The sequence below is a fragment of the Pristiophorus japonicus genome, chromosome 1 (genome assembly GCF_044704955.1).
Source record: "Pristiophorus japonicus isolate sPriJap1 chromosome 1, sPriJap1.hap1, whole genome shotgun sequence".
NCBI classification, from domain to species: domain Eukaryota; kingdom Metazoa; phylum Chordata; class Chondrichthyes; family Pristiophoridae; genus Pristiophorus; species Pristiophorus japonicus.
In genome coordinates this window covers 187298272-187320835 of record NC_091977.1, presented here as the reverse complement: position 1 = coordinate 187320835, position 22564 = coordinate 187298272, and the positions used below count along the sequence as shown (strand labels likewise).

Genomic DNA, 22564 nt, shown 5'->3' with positions numbered 1-22564 from the left:
AAATTGGTATGTGACACCTAAACCAACAGGTAAAGGAATGCGAGTGTAAAATAAGAAGTCACTCATTTAAGGTTTTCATAGCATAATGACAAGAGTCATGGAATTTGATCCCCAAAGCACTGGTAAAAATCTCAACGACATTTAATAAAAATGGAATGCAATATATTGAGTCACTTTAAATCAATGGCCATAATGTTATCCCCTACATGGCATAAATACCCTGATTGTTATGACACAGTGAATCATCCAACTCCAGTGACTAATGGCAGTTACATTTTTTTTTTAATTTTCATTTTTCTGCATGGTTGTCATAAATGACCTGAGCATCACAAATTGTGTCTTGTTATGGTGGTCTTGATTAGCCATGTCATTTAAATTTGGATTAGCTTTTAGCATTAACAATTGACATTGCTGCCATCATGGTACCACAGCTATCAATCAATGCTGCCTAAATTGTCCCACCTGAATAGTTTCTCAAATTTGTCTCGTTAGAAAAATCTGCAATATTGTGCTTACTTTATTTAATACTCTATTGTACGGTATTGTAAGAAGTTTAGCATCAGTAGCTTTCCTTCATATAACTGGTATTGTCCTTACGGTTAACTGCAGTGGATTAAATCTATTGTAGATTTTCTAATGTTTCGGATAATGGTCTTCTGTGATGCGAAGTGCCACTAATTGAAACTGCAGTTAAACCAAGCATTTTAATCTAAAGCACTTCTCAGATTGTAGAATGGTTGAGGTGTGGGTGCAGGATGAAAATGTGGAGAATTGTCCCAAAGAGGATATATTATCGAATTACCTTGTTTATAAACACTCAAGGACATCGGTGTATCAGATCCTCTGGCTGCAAAAGAATCGGTTGTGAGACCAATCCTTCTTTGGACAGCTGTGTTGGCCTCAGTGGGGATCAGCATCCTGCCTGCTCCTGGATACTGATCCTATTGCTCAAAGCAAAAATATGAAGTTCAGTACTAGCTGGAACGAACCTCAGGCATTAAAAACGATTATGCTTCATCACTGGAGACAGCATCACCAGCAAGAATTTTGCTCATCCCACTCAGATCTTTTTTGGCTGAGAGATCTGACATGGATATCTTATACAAGGTAAACAGAAGAGCTTTGAAGAAGAAACAAACAAGATATTTTTAACCCTTGTGCCACCCCACCCGTTGTAGGAACATACCCCAGGCCAAAGAATTTAGACAAGAGTCATCAAGAGCCAAAACTGGCATGGAAATTATAACACAGAAAGAGGTGTGGGACCCAGCTTTTGTTGCCGTTTATCCTCCACATGAACAGCAGTCCTAATCCCATATGCCTATCTTGCTCTCAAATCCCTTTATTCTGCGTACCTTGAACCATCTATCTAATCTATTCTTAAATGTTGATGATGTTTCTGCTTCAATCATTAACTCTGATAAAGTGTTGTGAGGCTGTGGGAAGCATTATCTAAAATTTTCTCCAGCTCTGTCATTTAATCTTCAATGTTCCCTCGTTCCAGATCCCTCAACCACTGGAAACAGTCTGCTATCGACTCTGTCCTATCCCTTCATAATTATAAACACCTACCAACCCACTCCGTAATCTCCCTCAAAATTAACTACAGGCCCCATGAAGTTACATGGCTTCAGGTCAAAAATAGGCACGGTAACGTTTTGCTGTTTACCACCGGTCGCCCTCCATCAGCTGATGAATCAGTATTCCTCCATGTTGAACACCACTTGGAGGAAATACTGAAGGTAGTAATAAGAGCACAGAATGTAATTGGGATGGGGGACTTCAATGCCCATCACCAAGACTAGGTCAGTAGTACAACCACTGACCGAGCTGGCCTAGTCCTAAAGAACGTTGCTGCAGGTGGTGAGAGCCAACGCATGGGAATAACTTATTTGACCTCATAACACCAATCTACCGGTCATAGTTGCATTGGTAAGAGTGACCAACTCCAGTCTTCACATTAAAGCTAGCTCTCCATCATGTTGTGTGGCACTAGCACTGTGGGATAGATTAACAGATCTCTCTGCTTAAACTGGGCATCAATGAGGTGCTGTGGGCAATCAGCTGCAGCAGAATTAAGCATCACAATAAATAATCTTATCGCCTGGCATATCTCTCACTCCGCCATCATTATCATGCTAATGACCAACCCTGGTTAAAAGAAGAGTATGGTAGGGCATACCAAGAACAGCACCAAGCATATCTGAAAATGATGTCAACCTGCTGAAGCTACAACACTGGACTACAGGCATGCTAAAGAGCAAAAGCAGCATGCTTATAGACTGCCAGGTGATCCCACAACCAACAGAGTCAGACAAAGCTCTGCAACCCTGCCACATCTAGTTGTGAATGGTGGTGGATAATTAATCAACGGGCAAAGGAGGCTCCATGAACATCCCCATTGTCAACGATGGTGAACATAAGAAATAGAAGTAGTCCATACGGCCCCTCTAGCCTGCTCAACCATTCAATAAGACCATGGCTGATCTGATCATGGACTCAGCTCCATTACCCCGCCCGCTTCCCATAACCCCTTATCGTTTAAAGGAACTGTCTATTTCTGTTTTAAATTTATTCAATGTCCGAGCTTCCACTGAGGCAGCAAATTCCAGATTTACAACCCTCCGAGGGAAATTTCTCCTCTCTGTTTTAAATGGCAACCTCTTATTCTAAGATCATGCCCTCTAGTTCTAGTCTCCCCCATCAGTGGAAACACCCTCTCATATCCACCTTGTCAAGCCCCCTCATAATCTTATACGTTTCTATAAGATCAACTCTCATTCTTCTGAATTCCAATGAGTAGAGGCCCAGCCTACTCAACCTTTCTTCCAAGTCAATCCCCTCATCCCCAGAATAAACCGAGTGAACCTTCTCTCAACTGCCTCCAAAGCAAGTACATCCTTTTGTAAATATGGAAACCAAAACTGCACGCAGTATTCCAGGTGTGGCCTCACCAATACCCTGTACAACTGTAGCAAGACTTCCCTGCTTTTACACTCCAGCCCCTTTGCAATAAAGGCCAAGATTCCATTGGCCTTCCTGATCACTTGCTGTACCTGCATACTAACCGTTTGTGTTTCATGCACAAGTACTCCCAGGTCCCGGTGTACTGTGGCACTTTGCAATCTTTCTCCATTTAAATAATAACTTGCTCTTTGATTGTTTCTGCCAAAGTGCATGACTTCACACTTTCCAACATTATACTTCATCTGCCAAATTTTTGCCCACTCACTTAGCCTATCTATGTCCTTTTGCAGATTTTGTGTGTCCTCCTCACACATTGCTTTTCCTCCCATCTTTGTATCGTCAGCAAACTTGGCTACGTTACACTCAGTCCTTTCCTCCAAGTCATTAATATAGATTATAAATAGTTGGGGTCCCAGCACCGATCCCTGCGGCACTCCACTAGTTACTGGTTACCAACCAGAGAATGAACCATTTATCCCGACTCTCTGTTCTCATGGATAGAGGATTGGCTAACTAATATATTATCCCCAACCCCGTGAACTTTTATTTTGTGCAGTAACCTTTTATGTGGCACCTTGTCAAATGCCTTCTGGAAGTCCAAATACACCACGTCCACTGGTTCCCCTTTATCCACCCTGTTCATTACATCCTCAAAGAACTCCAGCAAATTTGTCAAACATGACTTCCCCTTCATAAATCCACACTGACTCTGCCTGACCGAATTTTGCTTTTCCTGCAACTGCTGCTTTAATAATGGACTCCAACATTTTCCCAACCACAGATGTTAGGCTAACTGGTCTATAGTTTCCTGTTTTTTGTCTGCCTCCTTTTTTTAAATAGGGGCATTACATTTGCAGTTTTCCAAACTACTGGGACCTTCCCAGAATCCAGGGAATTTTGGTAAATTACAACCAATGCATCCATAATCCCTGCCGCTACTTCTCTTAAGACCATAGGATGCAAGCCATCAGGGCCAGGGGATTTATCTGCCTTTAGTCCCATTATCTTACTGAGTACCACTGTGAAGCTCAGCATGCAAGTACAAAAGACAAGGTTGAAACATTCGCAGCTATCTTCAGCCAGTGCATAGTAGATGAGCCTCCTCCTGATATCACGTTTATGCAACCTGTCCTCATAATTTAACACTCTAAGCCCCAGTATCATTGTGGTGAATCTGCATTTCATCCTCTTCAAGGTATTCTTCCTGACATGTGGTGCCCAAAACTGAATGCAGTACTCCAGATAGGGCCTGATCAAGGCTCTACAGGACTGAAGTAAAATTTCTTTCACATTATAATCCAGCCCCCTTCAGATAAAGGCTAACATTCCATTAGTCTGCGATTGCTTTCTGTACCGGTCTACAGACTTTTAATTAGTGCGCAACGGACCCTAACCACCTCCCAAATGACATTCAATGGCATTACCATCGTTGAGTCCTCCCATCATTAACAACCAATGAATCACCATTGACTAGAAAATCAACTGAACCAGCCACATAAATGCCATTTAGAGCAGTTGGGGCTGACGTTTTCATCGACTTCATTACTCGTGACTTTGTTGAAGACATGTAATGCCAAAGGGTGTATTTCAAGCTTGGCATAAATTTTCGCACTCAAGTGAATAAATATGTGCTGCAGCAAGTGGCTCACCTCCAGACTCCCCAAAGCCTTTCCACCACCTACCAGGCGAAAATCAAGAATGTGATGAAATAATCTCCATTTGCATGGATGGGTGCAGCTACCAACACTCGAGAAGCTAAGCAATCCAGGACAAAGCAGTTTGTTAGATTGGCACTTCATCCACTAACCTAAGCCACCACCCCTTCCACCTCCAGCGTACTGTGGCTGCAGTGTGTACTATCTACAAGATGCACGGCGTACCTCCCAAGCATGTGACCTCATCACCCAGAATGACAAACGCAGCAGGTGCATGGGAATATGATCACCTTCAAGTCATACACCATCCTGACTTGGACATACGTCACCATTCCTTCATCGTTACTGGGTCAAAATCCGGGAACACTCTACCCAACAGCACCGTGGGAACACCCTCACATGGACTGCAGCAGTTCAAGGAGGCCTGCCACCACCTTCTCAAGGGATAGGTAATAAATGCTGACATTGCCAGCAACGCTCACATCCCAAGGGTGAAGTAAAAAAATTTATATTTTGTTTAACAAAATAAAAGTACCACCTCAAGTGTGCATAGGGATACTGGATACTGCTGGAGTTTAACTAGCCAACATGACTTAGCATCACAGGGCACCAATAATCTCATATGCAGTCAAGTTAGACGAATCCAGCCCCCAATGAGGCCGGCTACTGAAGGGAGGGCTCGACAGGCGCAGGCATTAGATTACCCATCTGTCTCAACTCCAAAATCCAGATGTAAGCTCTTGGAGCCAACATGCCCCTAGTGAAACCATGCCTTCTTTCTTTTAGTGTGATAAAGCATACTGTAGGGTACAGGATTTCATCTTTTCAAATGAAAAGTTTTAAAAAATCATTGAAGAATTTTATTGACAATACAATATTTAGACAGTTACACACAGCAATAACTGATCAGATGAGTCCCATAGCGACACTAGCTCTCAAGTTCAGGATGGTTGTTTTAGTCCATTAGAAAATTCAGCCACAACGGAATTCAATCCCAAATATCTCAGTCCTTGGTCCAGTAACAAGGTTGGAGTTGATGTCACTAAGAAAAGCTTGCGATGCAATAAGCACAATATGGATTTTGGAAGCTGCAGCCATTCATCGATCATTTTCACATTCATAAAGTTATTTTTTTGTGTTTAACCAACGTCTATTATCCATAGTGCTGTCCCTTTCGAGCCAATTGTTACTGTATAAAGAGAATACTGAATGCCATTACTATACAACATATGGCAATATAGGGGCTTTTTCGTTCACCTGCAAAAAAGGGGGGGGGGGGAAATGTAAATAGGATATCAAAAGCAGAATTAAATATTACAACTTACAACTATGATTCTTTAAATGCCACACTTGTATTAACAAATAAACTCAGTTTGGACAAATGAGGCTATTAAACTAAAAGGATAAATATTTTAAAAAGGACAAAAGAGCAGTAAATACCATCACATATTACAGCTGGTGTTTAACAGATCATTACAATATCATTGTTTTTATATAGCGTCTTTAAACATTGCATGGCACTTCACAGGAGCGTTATAAAATATAATTTGACACTGAGCCACCTAAGGAGATACTAGGTCAGAAAAGGTAGGTTTTAAGGAGCATCTTAAAAAGGAGGAAAGAGAGGCAGAGAGGTTTAGGGAGGGAATTCCAGAGCTTAGAACCTTGGAGCTATAGGCACGGCCACCATTGGTGTTGCGATTGAAATCAAGGATGCTCAAGAGGCCAGAAATAGAGGAACGCAGGTATGTGAGGCTGGAGATTAGAGATAGGGAAGGGAGAGGTCATGTAGGGGTTTGAAAACAAGGATAATATACACTAAGTGGAGCTTCCCAGCAATCAACAATTATCAATAAATCAACGTTAGAGATTAAGATCTTATTATCCTGTGTGTGAATGTCAGGTTATTAATGACAGATGGTCGATGACCGTGTTGACCTACACTACCTGCATAAAAAACCTGAAAGCTATCCTTATTTTTTTTAATAACATTTGCATACCAATGGTGGAACAAAGGGAGAGAGGAGGGAAGAGAAGTGAAGAGAAAAGAGAAAAGATGTAGCAGGTTGGAATCATAGGAATAAAGCATTCAGGAGGGGAAGAGAGGCTGAGGAGATTTCAGAGACAGTGTTGGGTAATGTCATGGAGAGAATCGACTTTAAATCTGGGTTACCGGTAGCCAATGCTGGTCAGTGAGGACAGGGGCAACGGGCAAGTAGAACTTAGTGTGGGACAGGGTACATGCAGCAGTGCTTTGGCCATGTTAAGAGTTTATGGGGAACGGAAGGTGGGAGGCCAGTAAGGAGAGTGTTGAAGTAGTCAAGTCTGGAGGTGAAGGAGATGAGGATTAAAAAGTTTTATGGCTGTTGTAGGCAATGTCACAAAGGTAGTAGTCATCTGGGTGATGAATAGGAAGTGGGATTTAAAGCTCAACTTAGGGTCAAACGGGACTAATCCACTACAGCCCGAGCGTATGGCTGGAAAGGAAATAGAATCAGTAGCATGTGAGCAGAGATTATGGTGCGGCCAAAGATAATGGCTTTGGTCTTTGATACTGAGCTGGAAGAAGTTGTGACGCATCCAAGACTTGATGTCGGGCAGGCAGTCTTAAAGAATGGAGGCAGTTGAGCATTTCAAGAGAGGTGGAAGCCAACATGATCCTGCAGATGATGTCGCTGAGGAACAATAAATAGATAAGAGGAAAAGGCAAACGATGAATCATGAATGACCCAATTGTGATGATGCAGGGGAGGGAAGAGAAGCCATTGATGCACATGTATTGGTTATATTTGGATAGGTACGAATGAAGCTATACAGAATTTTTATTTATTTTCTTCCCTCACCCTGACAATTTCTCTGGTAGTTACAATCTGAATAGATCTCATTGATTTTACCTTGAGATAGGCACACAACAGCAACTGTGAATGCAGTAACTCCTAACAGGCAAAGTACCAGTTTATGTTAAACTGATATCCACATCCAAACCACATCAGACACATTATAAATAACTATTTCACTATTCAGTTAAAGAGTGCAGCAATACATCTGGCACTGGCATTAAATATTTATTAAGTATGGAAGATGATACAGGACACAGACATTGTTTATTGCAAAATAAATCAATGTGTCAGCCAGCGTAACTTTCATCCTTTGAAAATGAATTAAGCAGTTCAGTACTACCTTTGAGGAAAGATGCGAAAAAGAGAATAGTTCATGACTTGTGTTCCTTATTTGTTCACAGGATGTAACATAGAAACATAGAAAATAGGTGCAGGAGTAGGCCATTCGGCCCTTCTAGCCTGCACCGCCATTCAATGAGTTCATGGCTGAACATGCAACTTCAGTACCCCATTCCTGCTTTCTCGCCATACCCCTTGATCCCCCTAGAAGTAAGGACTTCATCTAACTCCTTTTTGAATATATTTAGTGAATTGGCCTCAACAATTTTCTGTGGTAGAGAATTCCACAGGTTCACCACTCTCTGGGTGAAGAAGTGTCTCCTCATCTCGGTCCTAAATGGCTTCCCCCTTATCCTTAGACTGTGACCCCTGGTTCTGGACTTCCCCAACATTGGGAACATTCTTCCTGCATCTAACCTGTCTAAACCCATCAGAATTTTCAACGTTTCTATGAGGTCCCCTCTCATTCTTCTAAACTCCAGTGAATACAAGCCCAGTTGATCCAGTCTTTCTTGATAGGTCAGTCCCGCCATCCCGGGAATCAGTCTGGTGAACCTTCGCTGCACTCCCTCAATAGCAAGAATGTCCTTCCTCAGGTTAGGAGACCAAAACTGTACACAATACTCCAGGTGTGGCCTCACCAAGGCCCTGTACAACTGTAGCAACACCTCTCTGTCCCTGTACTCAAATCCCCTCGCTATGAAGGCCAACATGCCATTTGCTTTCTTAACCGCCTGCTGTACCTGCATGCCAACCTTCAATGACTGATGTACCAAGACACCCAGGTCTCTTTGCACCTCCCCTTTTCCTAATCTGTCACCATTCAGATAATAGTCCGTCTCTGTTTTTACCACCAAAGTGGATAACCTCACATTTATCCACATTATACTTCATCTGCCACGCATTTGCCCACTCACCTAACCTATCCAAGTCACTCTGCAGCCTCATAGCATCCTCCTTGCAGCTCACACTGCCACCCAACTTCGTGTCATCCGCAAATTTGGAGATACTACATTTAATCCCCTCGTCTAAATCATTAATGTACAGTGTAAACAGCTGGGGCCCCAGCACAGAACCTTGTGGTACCCCACTAGTCACTGCCTGCCATTCTGAAAAGTCCCCATTTACTCCTACTCTTTGCTTCCTGTCTGCCAACCAGTTCTCAATCCATGTCAGCACATTACCACCAATCCCATGTGCTTTAACTCTGCAAATTAATCTCTTGTGTGGGACCTTGTCGAAAGCCTTCTGAAAGTCCAAATATACCACATCAACTGGTTCTCCCTTGTCCACTCTATTGGAAACATCCTCAAAAAATTCCAGAAGATTTGTCAAGCATGATTTCCCTTTCACAAATCCATGCTGACTTGGACCCATCATGTCACCTCTTTCCAAATGCACTGCTATGACATCCTTAATAATTGATTCCATCATTTTACCCACTACCGATGTCAGGCTGACCGGTCTATAATTCCCTGTTATCTCTCTCCCCCCTTTTTTAAAAAAGTGGGGTTACATTGGCTACCCTCCACTCCATAGGAACTGATCCAGAGTCAATGGAATGTTGGAAAATGACTGTCAATGCATCCACTATTTCCAAGGCCACCTCCTTAAGTACTCTGGGATGCAGTCCATCAGGCCCTGGGGATTTATCGGCCTTCAATCCCATCAATTTCCCCAACACAATTTCCCGATTAATAAGGATTTCCCTCAGTTCCTCCTCCTTACTAGACCCTCCGACCCCTTTTATATCCGGAAGGTTGTTTGTGTCCTCCTTAGTGAATACTGAACCAAAGTACTTGTTCAATTGGTCTGCCATTTCTTTGTTCCCCGTTATGACTTCCCCTGATTCTGACTGCAGGGGACCTACGTTTGTCTTTACTAACCTTTTTCTCTTTCATATCTATAGAAACTTTTGCAATCCGTCTTAATGTTCCCTGCAAGCTTCTTCTCGTACTCCATTTTCCCTGCCCTAATCAAACCCTTTGTCCTCCTCTGCAGAGTTCTAAATTTCTCCCAGTCCCCGGGTTCACTGCTATTTCTGGCCAATTTGTATGCCACTTCCTTGGCTTTAATACTACCCCTGATTTCGCTTGATAGCCACGGTTGAGCCGCCTTCCCTTTTTTATTTTTACGCCAGACAGGAATGTACAATTGTTGTAGTTCATCCATGCTGTCTCTAAATGTCTGCCATTGCCCATCCACAGTCAACCCCTTAAGTATCATTCGCCAATCTATCCTAGCCAATTCACGCCTCATACCTTCAAAGTTACCCTTCTTTAAGTTCTGGACCATGGTCTCTGAATTAACTGTTTCATTCTCCATCCTAATGCAGAATTCCACCATATTATGGTCACTCTTCCCCAAGGGGCCTCGCACAACGAGATTGCTAATTAATCCTCTCTCATTACACAACACCCAGTCTAAGATGGCCTCCCCCCTAGTTGGTTCCTCGACATATTGGTCTAAAAAACCATCCCTTATGCACTCCAGGAAATCCTCCTCCACCGTATTGCTTCCAGTTTGGCTAGCCCAATCTATGTGCATATTAAAGTCACCCATTATAACTGCTGCACCTTTATTGCATACACCCCTAATTTCTTGTTTGATGCCCTCCCCAACATCACTACTACTGTTTGGACGTCTGTACACAACTCCCACTAACGTTTTTTTCCCTTTGGTGTTCTGCAACTCTACCCATATAGATTCCACATCATCCAAGCTAATGTCCTTCCGAACTATTGCCTTAATTTCCTCCTTAACCAACAATGCTACCCCACCTCCTTTTCCTTTTATTCTATCTTTCCTGAATGTTGAATACCCCTGGATGTTGAGTTCCCAGCCTTGATCATCCTGGAGCCATGTCTCCGTAATCCCAATATCATATTTGTCATTCTAGTTGCCCGGAGGTGGTGGTAGTGGCCTCCTTCTTGAACCATCAACTGTTTCTCCATGGACGCTGTCTAACCTGCTGAGCATTTCCAATGTTTTCTGCTTTTGTTTGCAAATTTTGTGTTTAATTCTCGCATTCCAGTTTCTGTTTTGAATTTGCTCTAAGCTTTGCAAGCTCGTTCTGTGTGCAAGGAGTATTCCAACTTCACTTGCACCGGTCATGCTTTTACGAAGGCACTTTCATTACCTCATGTTTAACTCCATTATACTTGTTTCTGTTATTATATGACTGCATTTCTTTTACTTATGTTTAGAATCATAGATAACTGATCTCTTTCCCCAGTTGCCTTTCTCCTTGTAGGACTCTGCTGTTCCCAGTTTTCTCTCCCATATCCCCCTCTTCCTGGATTTCAGGACACTTTCTTTCCATTATTTTAACCTCTTGACTTTGCTGCTACTCTCTGCTCTTGGACTGGTTATAAATTTGTCGGCAAACGTATGATTGGGAACTTCTTTATTTCCTTCTGTATTCTTGCTGATTCCTAGCTTTCCCTTATTACCCTAGGAATTATCTTCCTGATCTTAACATTGCAACAATTAAGTGAAAGCAAGACGCAGGATGGAAAATACTGTTCAAATTGTCAGTTCTTTATTATGTACTTGAGCTTAGTTTAGAAGTTTTGTAATTCTGAAGAAGATTCCACATGCAAAAAGTTAATTTGTCTGTTGCCATCATAGAGGCTGACTCAGTTTCCAACATTTTCAGTTTTTGTTTGATTTCCAGAATCTGTAGTATTTTGCTGTTCACCAAATTGAGCACAATATTAGTTAGTGATGCTTTCAAGGGGATAATACTAAAACATTTAGCAAAAAAGGGATTTATCTTTTGCCAGCTCTTCAATGGGATTTCCTCATCAGCATTTTAATATCATACATATTGCCTTAAAAGGATTTTCAATATACCAGACTTCAATAAAACACCAACAAATTTCTGTAATAAAGAATAAAATCGCTCTTTAGAACAATTTTTATTATGGCTTCCAGAATTATTTTTTGAAAGGATTACACATAATACTATAGCAATACTTAAGGGAATTTCATTTCCAATTAAAATAAATGGTTAGTTTACTCCAGTTCTAAAGCTCTATGCCCTTGTTCATAAATCCAATGTATTTTTGGTCCAATCCACTAATGAATAAACTCTCGAAATAGGAAACAATTTAATGAGATATTAGGGTCACCATGACTGGACTGTTGTTTTGATGAAAACTGTGCAAAAATGGCTCATGTTGAAGAAAGGAAAAAATGCCTTCAGATATCTGTGCAAAGGGAACCACCAGAGACCGTCTGGATATCCCATTCAACTTCTTTGTCTCAGAAGTATTTTAAGATTACAGTTAAGTATTACATTAATAAGCTCAAAGAATATTTTGAGAGTTTATGGACAAGAAATTGATGGTAGATCAGAGTCCACATTTTTGAGTAATAATGGGTCCAGTGTGGTCAATTTCTAGCAGTTAACACTTCAAGAGCCCAGCTGCCTGAATGACCATTTAAATAAGTTCCTGACAAAAAGCATCTGCCTGTTACTGTATGCCACATTAAAGACTGAATAATGACCATATATACCAAAAAGTTAAATCTTAGTAGCGTGGCTAAAATGCAATATTGATGCATGCAATTGTGTAATGTGAAAAAATTGCAGTAATTTTTAACGTGAGTCTCATCAGTCCAAACAAAACCACATGTGGAAAATTTAGAAACTTTAAATGCATAAAAAGGAGCTGGATTTTACACACAAACCTGGTGTGGAATACACTTTGGCAACCTGTACAGTGTACATCAATTGCCTAACAAACTAATAAGTAAAAACACATGTGTTTGCTGTCAGCAGCTGCCTTGAACTCAGCAAGAATGGGATCTAAATAGCTCAAAAATGTGTACAAGTCAACATCACGTACAAACTGACTGACCCAACAAAAATCACAGGCTCATTGGTAATTGGCAGAAAACCTAGACTTCTCTAAAGTGAACTCAGAAACATAAAAATTTCAGTAAATTTAACATGGCTTGGTACAGTGTTCTAGTAGCTTGGTTTACGATAATAGCTAAATGTTGCCATAGAGACAGCAGTTTACAGACTTGCCGCCTTGTTCTAATTTGTTATAAGCCCTGCTATGCACTACAAATAAACTAGACCTCTGATGTTAGAGCATAAAATTAAAACTTTCAGCAAGTAAAAATATTACATTTTTATGAGATTATGAATATTTCTTTAAAAAAATTCTTCCAAAGACTTATGCTCCCCATGTCTGATTAGGAGATGGTGCATTTAAGATTTGCTGAATGCCACTTTGAACTAACCATAAAAGGTGTCCCGAACAACCTGATGACTCGTCCCCTCATATTGTAGGAAAATCACTTAGCTACAGCATAGCTGAGATCATGAAAGCAGCATTGTGAGGAGTTACAGCCACACAGACACAAAAATAAGCTCAATATTTTCCAATTACTAAGGATAGTTATTTAGAAAGATTGTTTAGCTTTCATCACATTGCTAGGTGCTGCTGGTTAAAATACATGAAAGAAAAACACTTTAGGTTTGTCAATGTTCAATGTGGTGCTAATGACCATCCGACACTCTTAAGAAAAAAGAAAAACAGTCCATATTACAAGTGAGCACTCCTGACTGTCCAATGTACAATTCCATTGGGCAAGATGCTGTGTACGCAAAGCTAATTTGTAAACTTTCATCTCTCTACATACAAAAATAGATAATATGCCAATTTTATATACAACTGTTATTAGGTGCCAAATATTGAGCTTTAAAATAAAAGTTCTATGTAGAGGAGATAAGGAACTTAATACTGGCACAAGTGAGCTGGAATTTTAATATATACTAATGCAATTATAAAGAAAGTTAACTTCAACATTTTAGTAAGTTAGAAACAGATAATAAAGCTGGGAAAATAGATAATAAAGCTGGACGTTTGCCCCACCAGCTCCAGCCCCAATTAAAAATCGGGGCTTAGAGGCAACAAAGGCATAGAAAAGGGTTTTGGTGGCAGTGGGAGTAGAGACAGAAGTGAAAAATGTTGCAGGTTTGGAAAAAAAGTGGTTTGAGTGATGAATAGGATTTTCAATTTGAAGTTCAGTTCTGGGTTAAACTGAACAGAGAGACTGCATGACGCCTGGTTCAGCTGGAGGGATAGCCGTGAAGTTAATGGCTAGTATGCTAAATTTTTGATGGGGGCTGAAAATGATATACTTCGCTTTTCCAAAATCCAAGAAATCTTGGCCCGTCCATGACTAAATGTCAGACAGGCAGTCTGACAGCACAAGGATTATTGTGAAGTGAAGGGAAGTGGCAGAGAGGTAGAGCGGAGTGTTGTTTGCATACATGTCGAAGCTGACCCTACATCTACAGATGACATCACCCAGAGACAGTTTGGTAATCCTTGGGGTAGACTGGAGGTACTTGTGCTGGAGTTGGAGAAGAATCCTTTACTAGAAATGCACTTGGACAGGTCGCAGTAGAACCACACAAGGGCAATCGTACTGAGATGGGTTTTGAAGGTGAACAGGGCATAAAATACACTGACGTAATTTGCACAGAAAATTGTGGGTACACAACTTGGAAGTGATGATATATTTAAGGAAGGAAGGAAGGAAGGAGAGAGAGCGCGCGAGTGTGGCAAGGAGGTGAACAAAAGGGAGCCACAGGGGCTTGACAAGGTAGTTGATAGGGAGGCAAACAAGGTGGATCTCAAAGTCTCGTCACCGAGAGCATGTAGAAACCAAGTGGACAGCGGAAGGAGTGTGCGGCAAACCAGACTCCCCACCCACCCTTTCCTTCAACCACTGTCTGTCCCACCTGTGACAGAGACTGTAATTGCAGTATTGGACTGTGCAGTCACCTGAGAACTCACTTTTAGAGTGGAAGCAAGTCTTCCTCAAATCGAGGGACTGCCTACGATGATCTCCCAAGCACCTAATCGAAGGACAGGGTCCTTTCCTATTCAGATACTTAACCACAATTATTTTAGCTCATACTCTTGATACAAAGCATAGGATTAAATCTGGTTAAATAAAATGATGCTCAGTCTTATATTTCTTAGCCAGTTCCTGACATTTACATTGCTCATTCCAATTCCCTCATCTTGGTGTAGATCGAACAGCAGTCTTACAGAATCCAAAGTAAATGAGGCATTATAAAAGCATGCATTTACTGTCCCTTCCCATATTAATCCAAAATTGGTGAGTAGAGGGAACATCTTTCACTTCTCTCAAAAGGTTTGCTTAACTAAAAGCAACATTTAAACTATTCCCAGATTCTTTTCACAATTTTAATTCATTTTGAGCAGAACACGATGTTTGCATTGGTTTAAATATTATTCAACCCAGCCTAGATAAACTTATATTTGTATAGCGCCTTATTATGCATTGCAGAAATATGTCAAAGCACATCACATTTTGTGAACTACTTTCACTGTGCAATGATCAACATGTAGGAAAATGCAGTAGCCATTTTGGCCACAGCAAATCCCATAAAGAGCAAGATCAATAACCAGCTAATCTGCACATAATTGCTCAATGCTAAATCTGCACTACTTTGATTTCTTAAACTTTTACTTTCATCTTCAGTGAATTGAGATGCAGCAATATCTTAAATCATGAGAAAAGGACAGTCAAAGGATGGTTAAAGTTGTGCCTCTGAAGGCGGTAGTACACCTGAGCAGCATCAACACTGGATACGGATGAATTTCCTAAACCTATAATTCAGCTCTGAGCAACTTTTTGTGGCGATCAGATAGAATATATGTTATCATTCGAACTTCAAGATAACCTTGAAGACATGTAACATGGAAGAGATCCCACAATAAATCCAAATATTGCCAAAATATAGGACTAGATTCTAGAATACAAAAAAGGAGATGAGTAAAAGTGGAGGGCAGAGAAACCCAAGGCAAAAAACAAAAAGAGCCACTGTACAGCAAAATTCTAAAGGGTCAAAGTGTAATAAAAAGGCAAGCCTGAAAGCTCGGTGCCTCAATGCGAGGAGTATTCGGAACCCAGGAGAGGGTGCTGAACTAGTTAGAGTGGGTGAGAGCGCAGATGAACAGGACCCCAAGAAAGAACGCAAAAGGCAGGAGACAACAGAGCAGAGTAGCACTGGGGTAAGTGTAAACCACAAGGTGAGGGGAAGGGACAATATGTATGAATATAAAAAGAGGCTGCAGGACGGGTCAAAACTAAAAATCATGGTTTAAAAACTCGTATTAAAACACTCTACCTAAACGCACGCAGCATTCGAAATAAAGTAAATGAGTTGACGGCACAAATCATTACAAATGGGTATGATGTGGTGGCCATTACAGAAACGTGGTTGCAGGGTGGCCAAGACTGGGAATTAAACATACAGGGGTATCTGACAATTCGGAAGGATAGACAAGAAGGGAAAGGAGGTGGGGTAGCTCTGTTAATAAAGAATGATATCAGGACAGTTATGAGAGATGATATTGGCTCCAATGAACAAAATGTTGAATCATTGTGGGTGGAGATTAGAGCTAGTAAGGGGGAAAAAAAATCACTGGTGGGCATAGTTTATAGGCCCCCAAATAATAACTTCACGGTGGGGCGGACAATAATCAAGAGAATAATGGAGGCATGTGAAAAAGGAACGGCAGTAATCATGGGGGGTTTTAACCTACATATCGATTGGTCAAATCAAATCGCACGGGGTTGCCTTGAGGAGGAATTCATAGAATGCATACGGGATTGTTTTAGAACAGTATGTTACAGAACCTACAAGGGAGCAAGCTATCTTAGATCTGGTCCTGTGTAATGAGACAGGAATAATAATCTCCTAGTAAAAGATCCTCTCGGAATGAGTGATCACAGTATGGTTGAATTTGTAATACAGGTTGAGGGTGAGGAAGTAGTGTCTCAAACAAGCGTACTATGCTTAAACAAAGGGGACGACAGTGGGATGAGGGCAGAGTTAGCTAAAGTAGACTGGAAACACAGACTAAACGGTGGCACAATTGAGGAACAGTGGAGGACTTTTAAGGAGCTCTTTCATAGTGCTCAACAAAAATATATTCCAGTGAAAAAGAAGGGCGGTAAGAGAAGGGATAATCAGCCATGGATAACCAAGGAAATAAAGGAGTGTATCAAATTAAAAACCAATGTGTATAAGGTGGCAAAGGTTAGTGGGAAACTAGAAGATTGGAAAAATTTTAAACGACAGCAAAGAATGACTAAGAAAGCAATAAAGGAAAGATAGATTACGAAAGTAAACTTGCGCAAAGCATAAAAACAGATAGTAAAAGCTTTTACCAATGCATAAAACGGAAAAGAGAGTGACTAAAGTAAATGTTGGTCCCTTAGAAGATGAGATGGGGGATTTAATAATGGGAAATGTGGAAATGGCTGAGACCTTAAACAATTATTTTGCTTTGGTCTTCACAGTGGAACACATAAAAACCATGCCAAAAATTGCTGGTCACGGGAATGTAGGAAGAGAGGACCTTGAGACAATCACTATCACTAGGGAGGTAGTGCTGGACAGGTTAATGGAACTCAAAGTAGACAAGTCCCCTGGCCCTGATGAAATGCATCCCAGGGTATTAAAAGAGATGGCGGAAGTTATAGCAGATGCATTGGTTATAATCTACCAAAATTCTCTGGACTCTGGGGAGGTACCAGCGAATTGGAAAGCAGCTAATGTAACGCCTCAGTTTAAAAAAAGGGGGCAAACAAAAGGTCGGTTAGTTTAACATCTGTAGTGGGGAAAATGCTTGAAGCTATCATTAAGGAAGAAATAGCGGGACATCTAGATAGGAATAGTGCAATCAAGCAGACGCAACATGGATTCATGAAGGGGAAATCATGTTTAACTAATTTACTGGAATTCTTTGAGGATATAACGAGCATGGTGGATAGAGGTGTATCGATGGATGTGGTGTATTTAGATTTCCAAAAGGCATTCGATAAGGTGCCACACAAAAGGTTACTGCAGAAGATAAAGGTACACGGAGTCAGAGGAAACGTATTAGCATGGATCGAGAATTGGCTGGCTAACAGAAAGCAGAGAGTCGGGATAAATGGGTCCTTTTTGGGTTGGAAATCGGTGGTTAGTGGTGTGCCACAGGGATCGGTGCTGGGACCACAACGGTTTACAATATACATAGATGACCTGAAAGAGGGGACAGAGTGTAGTGTAACAAAATTTGCAGATGACACAAAGATTAGTGGGAAAGCGGGTTGTGTAGAGGACAGAGAGAGGCTGCAAAGAGATTTAGATAGGTTAAGCGAATGGGCTAAGGTTTGGCAGATGGAATATAATGTCGGAAAATGTGAGGTCATCCACCTTGGGGAAAAAAAACAAACAGTAAAAGGGAATATTATTTGAATGGGGAGAAATTACAACATGCTGCGGTGCAGAGGGACCTGGGGGGGTCCTTGTGCATGAATCCCAAAAAGTTAGTTTGCAGGTGCAGCAGGTAATCAGGAAGTCGAATGGAATGTTGGCCTTCATTGCGAGAGGGATGGAGTACAAAAGCAGGGAGGTCCTGCTTCAACTGTACAGGGTATTGGTGAGGCTGCACCTGGAGTACTGCGTGCAGTTTTGGTCACCTTACTTAAGGAAGGATACACTCGCTTTGGAGGGGGTAGAGGCGATTCACTCGGCTGATTCCGGAGATGAGGGGGTTACCTTATGATGATAGATTGAGTAGACTAGGTCTTTACTCGTTGGAGTTCAGAAGGATGAGGGGTGATCTTATAGAAACATTTAAAATAATGAAAGGGATAGACAAGATAGAGGCAGAGAGGTTGTTTCCACTGGTCGGGGAGACTAGAACTAGGGGGCACTGCCTCAAAAATACAGGGGAGACAATTTAAAACCGGGTTGAGCGAGCAGGTAAGTGGAGCCGAGTCCACGGCCAGATCAGCCATGATCTTGTTGAATGGCGGAGTAGGCTCGAGGGGCTAGATGGCCTACTCCTGTTCCTAATTCTTATGTTCTTATGTTCTAATACAGGTATCTTATTTACAATAACAGTGAATTGCAATAGAAATTATATTGGTAAAATCAAAGTGGTAATAGGTCATGTAACCTAAAAGTTATATGCCACATTTCTATAAGGAGGAGTGAAAATGACGACATGTACAAAACCTGTAACACATCAACTGCAGGCATACCACACAAAATTGCAAATGATCAACTATCCAAGGTGCACTCCCATTACACATCCGGACAGAATAGGGTTGAGGGAGACGGACGGAAGGGGGAGAGAGAGAAAAGTAAAACAAAATAGAATACAATAGCCCCGTGGATTCAATTCATCAAACCAATAATTATATTGATGATGGTTTAAAAAGGTTTCAACTTTGCTATTGTCTTTTGATCCGCTCAATAAGATTACCGTCCTATGGTTAAATACATTACCCTGTTTTGTGGCCATATGTAAATAACTCCCCTAGTTTGATTATACTCCTCTTATCAGGTGATGAACAGCTTGTGAATACATAAGGTTTTTCAGAAGCTAGCAACTAAAATGTCTCACATTTCGATAAAATTCCCCCCCCCCCCAAAAAAAATTCCAGATTGACAGACAGTATACCAGATTCTTAAAACAGATATTATATTCTGGTTTTGCAGTGTAAAAGGGCGCTCACGTCTTTGCTGACTCAGAGGAAGGTTTCCATTCCTGAGCAACATAGACCAAGAAAGTCCTAGATTTGATCCATAGCCTGTCCTAAATTAGGTGATCTCACCCAGAGCAGGCGACCTACAATTGGTCACAGGACCCAGGGAAAAAAAAAAGAACTGGCTAATTTCTCTTGATTCCTATTATAGTGACCCCTACCAGAAGTCCATGCGTATGGAAACTCAGTGAGGATAGGATTGGTGTTGAACATAATGGCCGTCTTAATCGGACTCAGTCAATGCTCACATGTGAACAATGACCATATATGCAAGATACTAGGGGGCGATCACAGCTCAACGAGCTATATCCCAATGAGTGTCTCCACACTTAGGCCCCAAGTTTCCACACGCGGCAAAACAGGCACCCCTCCGAGCTGGGCGCCCGTTTTTCGTGCCGAAAACGGCACCTGAAAAAAAAACGCGCTATTCTCGAGCGCTTTGCAGCTCGATGTCAGCTTGGCGCGGCGCCCAGGGGGCGGAGCCTACCACTCGCGCCGATTTTGTAAGTAGGAGGGGGCGGGTACCATTTAAATGAGTTTTTTTCGTGCCGGCAACCCTGCGCGTGCGCGTTGGAGCGTTCGCGCAGTGTGAAGGAAACATTGGCACTCGGCCATTTTTGTAGTTCTTTGTAGCTGTTCAATTTTTAACATTTTTTAATAAAACTACATTGCCCTTCCATGATCAGCACTGAGGCTTCTTGCAGCAGTGAGAAGGCTGCAGGAAGCCTCAGAAGTTGAGGCAGCCGTTTCCCGACGGCCCGACCGACGGCAGGGGGGCCTCCCCGTCCCTGTCGTCAGGAATGGCTGCCTCAACTTCTGAGGCTTCCTGCAGCCTTCTCACTGCCTCCCCCCCGCTGCCTCCCCAACCCCCGGCCATCGGGAACGGCTGCCTCCTCCCTGCCTCCCCCCCGTTGCCGTTGGTCGGGCCCTTACTGCCTCCCCCCCCCCGCCGTCAGGAACGGCTGCTGCCGTCGGTCGGGCCCTTACTGCCTTCCCTCCCCTGCCGTCGGGAACGGCTGCTGCCGTCGGTCGGGCCCTTACTGCCTTCCCTCCCCTGCCGTCGGGAACGGCTGCCGCCGTCGGTCGGGCCCTTACTGCCTTCCCTCCCCTGCCGTCAGGAACGGCTGCCTCAACTTGAGGCTTCCTGCAGCCTTCTCCCTGCCTGAAGCACTTTCACACAGGTAGGAACATGGTTTATTTAATCTTTTCTTTGCTTATAAATTTTTATTCAGGTTGGAATTATTTGTATAATATTTGTATAAGTATAACTAAGGATTTATTGTAGAATGTAATGACTTCCCTTCTCTCTCCCGCCCTCCCGCCCCCCCACCTCGTTCCGGACGCCTAATTTGTAACCTGCGCCTGATTTTCTAATGTGTAGACAAGATTTTTTTCAGGCCTACAAAAATCTTCACTTGCTCCATTCTAAGTTAGTTTGGAGTACGTTTTCACTGTGGAAACTTTCAAATCAGGTGTCAGTGGCCGGACACGCCCCTTTTTGAAAAAAAAATTCTGTTCAAAAGTGAAACTGTTCTAACTGACTAGAACAGCAGAAAACTTAAATGTGGAGAATTGCGATTTCTAAGATAATCCATTCTCCACCAGTTGCTCCTAAAAATCAGGAGCAAATCATGTGGAAACTTGGGGCCTTAGAGAGGAAATATGCAACAATTTTAATTTTTTTTTATTTTAAAAAAGCTCAGAATATTTACCTGCAGAAATCAAAAATGTAACCTACTAAAATCTTCAAAAGTTTTTACAAGATCTTGCTGCTACAAATTAGTATATTTTTATAAAATGCAACAGAGTAGTAAAAAAAGGAGAGAGTTAACATATACATAGTGGCACATACCTTAGATTACAGTATAACTAATTTATTTAAGAAACCATATTTTTCTCTTCCCTTTTTGTCTGGTCTGAAAAGCAAGAGTAAGAGCAGACATTGCACAATTTATTTCACAGCACTGGAAAGCTTAGACTGTACACAACATAGATGGACCCTTTGAAATGGGGTGCTACTCTGGCAGCAAGAGAGTAGTCTTTGTTATTAATCGATGTAAATGGACCTCAATAGTTTGATTGAAAGCGCAAAATGCTTCACTATTCCCAACTATTTAAAATTCTTGAAAAACAGAAACCTATTCAATACAGCAATATAATACCCTGAACTAATCCGTGCCCATTGAGAGTTATTTAATACAGAAAACAGTGGACTACATTTTGCATAGTCGTCCCAAAAGGGATGAACAACAAAAAACAAAAAAAGAGAGAAATTCTTAGAACAGTACTTAACAGTCGACAGAGTCAGCTGTACAAACATGAAAATCTGATCTGAACCCGATCTCCAAGTTCCAAATTATTCTAATGTCTATATGCTGTATTTCAGTTGCATATAATGGCTCCCAAAATTACTGGGGTAGCTGAATCTTCAGCTGAGCAGAACCTCCACCTGCCAGTGCTGAAGCCCTTGATCCTATTGGAAATCCCAGGCTAATTTAAATGTCAAAATGGGCGCCAACCAACATTACTTCCAAGCTATATGGCCATGCAGCGGTCTGGAGGTCCCAAGCAAGCCACTCACCGGCTTTTACATAGAAGAAACAATGTATATGGAACATTTTTTATGGGCCGCGCAGCCAATTAATGGAATCACACACGGAAAAAGAATTGAGGGAACATTGGCACCAACGCCATTTTTAATGCAACTGAGGAGCCTGCTTCACTAATTAATTGCATAGTTGACCAATTTTGCAATTTTTAAAGTTCATCCTTACCACACCAGGGCCCTAGCAATGCTAGACACCAGGAACTCAGACATAATTTTCCTCATTTACATTCCATTTGTAGGTAGGTATATTATGCCGTTTATTTTTCATCTTATACTTGTGGATTTAAACATAAAAAACTGAGCAGAGGCACATCCAAATTGCATATGGCAATAAATTGTGTAAAGCCATAAACCCTGCTCATCCAAGACTTCAGTATTTAAATTGAAACTTCCCCTCCAGACTCCAGTCCTGACTCCAATTGCTGATTTTAAACATTGTTTCCTTGTATCTTAAATCAACAGCAATTACCTGGACTGAAGCCAGGAAGGAGAGTTGCAATCGATGGTGGCAACACCTGACTAGAATGCACTGCATTCCTCCAGTGCTGAAT

General features: G+C 41.7%; 1 protein-coding gene across 2 annotated transcripts in view; it reads right to left on the bottom strand.

The window, feature by feature from the left end:
* Positions 1-5459: 5459 nt before the first annotated feature.
* The window catches only part of tmem167a (transmembrane protein 167A), a 40171-nt gene continuing 23066 nt past the window's right edge, over positions 5460-22564 (bottom strand). For both annotated transcript variants that reach the window (XM_070866875.1, XM_070866865.1), the window contains one exon: positions 5460-5879. In XM_070866875.1, coding sequence (XP_070722976.1) covers positions 5809-5879 — 71 coding nt within the window. In that variant the 3' untranslated portion in view covers positions 5460-5808. The remainder of the gene's footprint in view (positions 5880-22564) is intronic.